Source organism: Juglans regia, chromosome 12 (assembly GCF_001411555.2).
Source record: "Juglans regia cultivar Chandler chromosome 12, Walnut 2.0, whole genome shotgun sequence".
Taxonomy (NCBI): Eukaryota; Viridiplantae; Streptophyta; class Magnoliopsida; order Fagales; family Juglandaceae; genus Juglans; species Juglans regia.
The window spans coordinates 30594572-30596532 of NC_049912.1; the positions used below are offsets into that span (position 1 = coordinate 30594572).

The window sequence follows — 1961 nt, forward strand, 5'->3', positions numbered from 1 at the left end:
ACTCAATTAGTTTAACAAGAATAAAATAAAATAAAAAATAATTTTAAATTATGTAAAGTGTGTGGTGTGGGATGATGAGTAGCATTCCTCAAAAGAAAAAAGGTATTGCATAGTATACATCATTAAATATGTGTGATTATTTTATCATCCATGAAATGCATTTCTTTTCCAAAGAAAACACAAGTGCTTAGAAAGGATCCAGATTTGTACTAGGTTCAAACCTTAATTGAATAGGTGTATATCATACAAGCTATAAGGATTTTCGTTCAGGCTTATTATATGACATTGTGTTTTTCCTAGCTTGGATATGTTGCGATTTATTAATTTATGACATTATTAATTCGGTAGTCATATTTGGGATTCTTTTTTTTTTTTATAAGTATATTTGGGATTCTTTAATGTCTATAAAACTCTTATTACATGATGCTAGGGAATGTAATGATGTAGCATTACCAACCTTATCGGGAAGTGGGAGTCATTGTTGCTATCATACAAGCAATTATCTAGATAAGCACCTGATGAAGTCAAATGACCTAAGTTCTGGCTAAAACTTGAAGATACCAACAAATAGTGGGTAGGACTTCAAGGAAAAATCGAAAATCAGCATGTCAACAATTAAAGAAGCAACCCCCTGAACAATTAGAAGCCCCGCACCTTATCGGTAACAAATTATTGATAAAGGAAGTAGAAATAACCAAAGATTAAAGGAAAATCATAAATTCGCTCACAAAGAAAATTAGGGTTTGCGGACCATATAACATTAGCCAAGTCATTAGCAAGGAAATCACAATTAGAGTAAAATTATCAAATAGAATATCTATAAACAAAGGGAGAGCTTAGTAAGCGACCCAATCGAAGGAAAATTTTAAACTAATTACACGTATTGCACAACTATTTAATAAAATAAACCTCGGCCACATGATAAAGCCAGAGATAAAGTTAACAAGTAGATTCATACAAATAAATAAACCTCAGCCACAAGATGAAGTGGAAGATATCTTGAATGAAAACAAAAAAGGGTGGGGGAAATTACCTGCAGGACCGACCGATATGAAGAAGACCATCCGTGGAAAAGCCAGAACACCTATCGATCTTGAGCGAGTCGAGCTCGCGCCCGCGAGACCGAGCAAGAAGCTCAAGATCGGAGTCCTTCACAATCATTCGCCGGAAGTGAAGCGACTTCAAGCAATTGAAAGACTCGGCGATCTCGTTCACCCACGGAGTGACGTATCCTCCCCAGTCCTCGGGTATTAGATTGAACATCGCGGCCCTGGGCTTCCCCTTGAGTGTCAGAGACTCCAGCTGCCGAAACCTCCGGCGAAGCCGATCGGGGCTTGTCGTGTAGCAGAGCGCGATCGTCAAGTGTTTCCGCGTCAGTGCGTCAAGCTCGTACCACCGGCGGCACACCAGAGACGCAGCGTCCCGGTCCTTTGGGTCGTGAATATACGGCATCACGCAGTTCAGAACCTCGTCAGACATTCCGGTGCACACTCTGGTTCCATTCTGATCCTCCATTGCTACCAAAACCCCAAGAAATACTCCGGGAAAAACTTCACTTCTTTTTTCTAATAAACAGAAATTATTTTCACACTCAAATCTCAGCTCAGAAGCTTCCAGAGCCTTAAATCTCGAAGCCGAAATCAGTTAAACGAATCAGTGAGTAAAAATAAAACAAATCAGAAACCGTATAAAGTAAAAGACCCACTCATCGGGCTTCATCTGCAAACAAGAAAAAAGAACGCCAACTAGCAAAGTGAAACTCGGTAAGTACGCAACAACGTGGTTCGGACAAGATCCACATGGTGAGAAAGAGATCGAAGGGTGGAGATCGCCGGAATTGGAAACCGACGGAGACGGTTGGAAAACAGTTAAAATGGGAGGGCGATTGAACCAGATCCTAGTGAGGGGTCTATCATGCGCTTCGAAAAACAAGAGGGTCAAGTTTTTGGGGGTGTTAAAAG

At 40.2% G+C, this 1961-nt stretch overlaps 1 protein-coding gene across 1 annotated transcript; it reads right to left on the reverse strand.

The window, feature by feature from the left end:
• Window positions 1-1005: 1005 nt before the first annotated feature.
• On the reverse strand, window positions 1006-1961 carry LOC118343931 (coronatine-insensitive protein 1-like). The gene has a single exon (XM_035683178.1). The coding sequence runs from the start codon at window positions 1513-1515 to the stop codon at window positions 1030-1032; it is 486 nt and encodes a 161-aa protein (XP_035539071.1). The 5' UTR covers window positions 1516-1961; the 3' UTR covers window positions 1006-1029.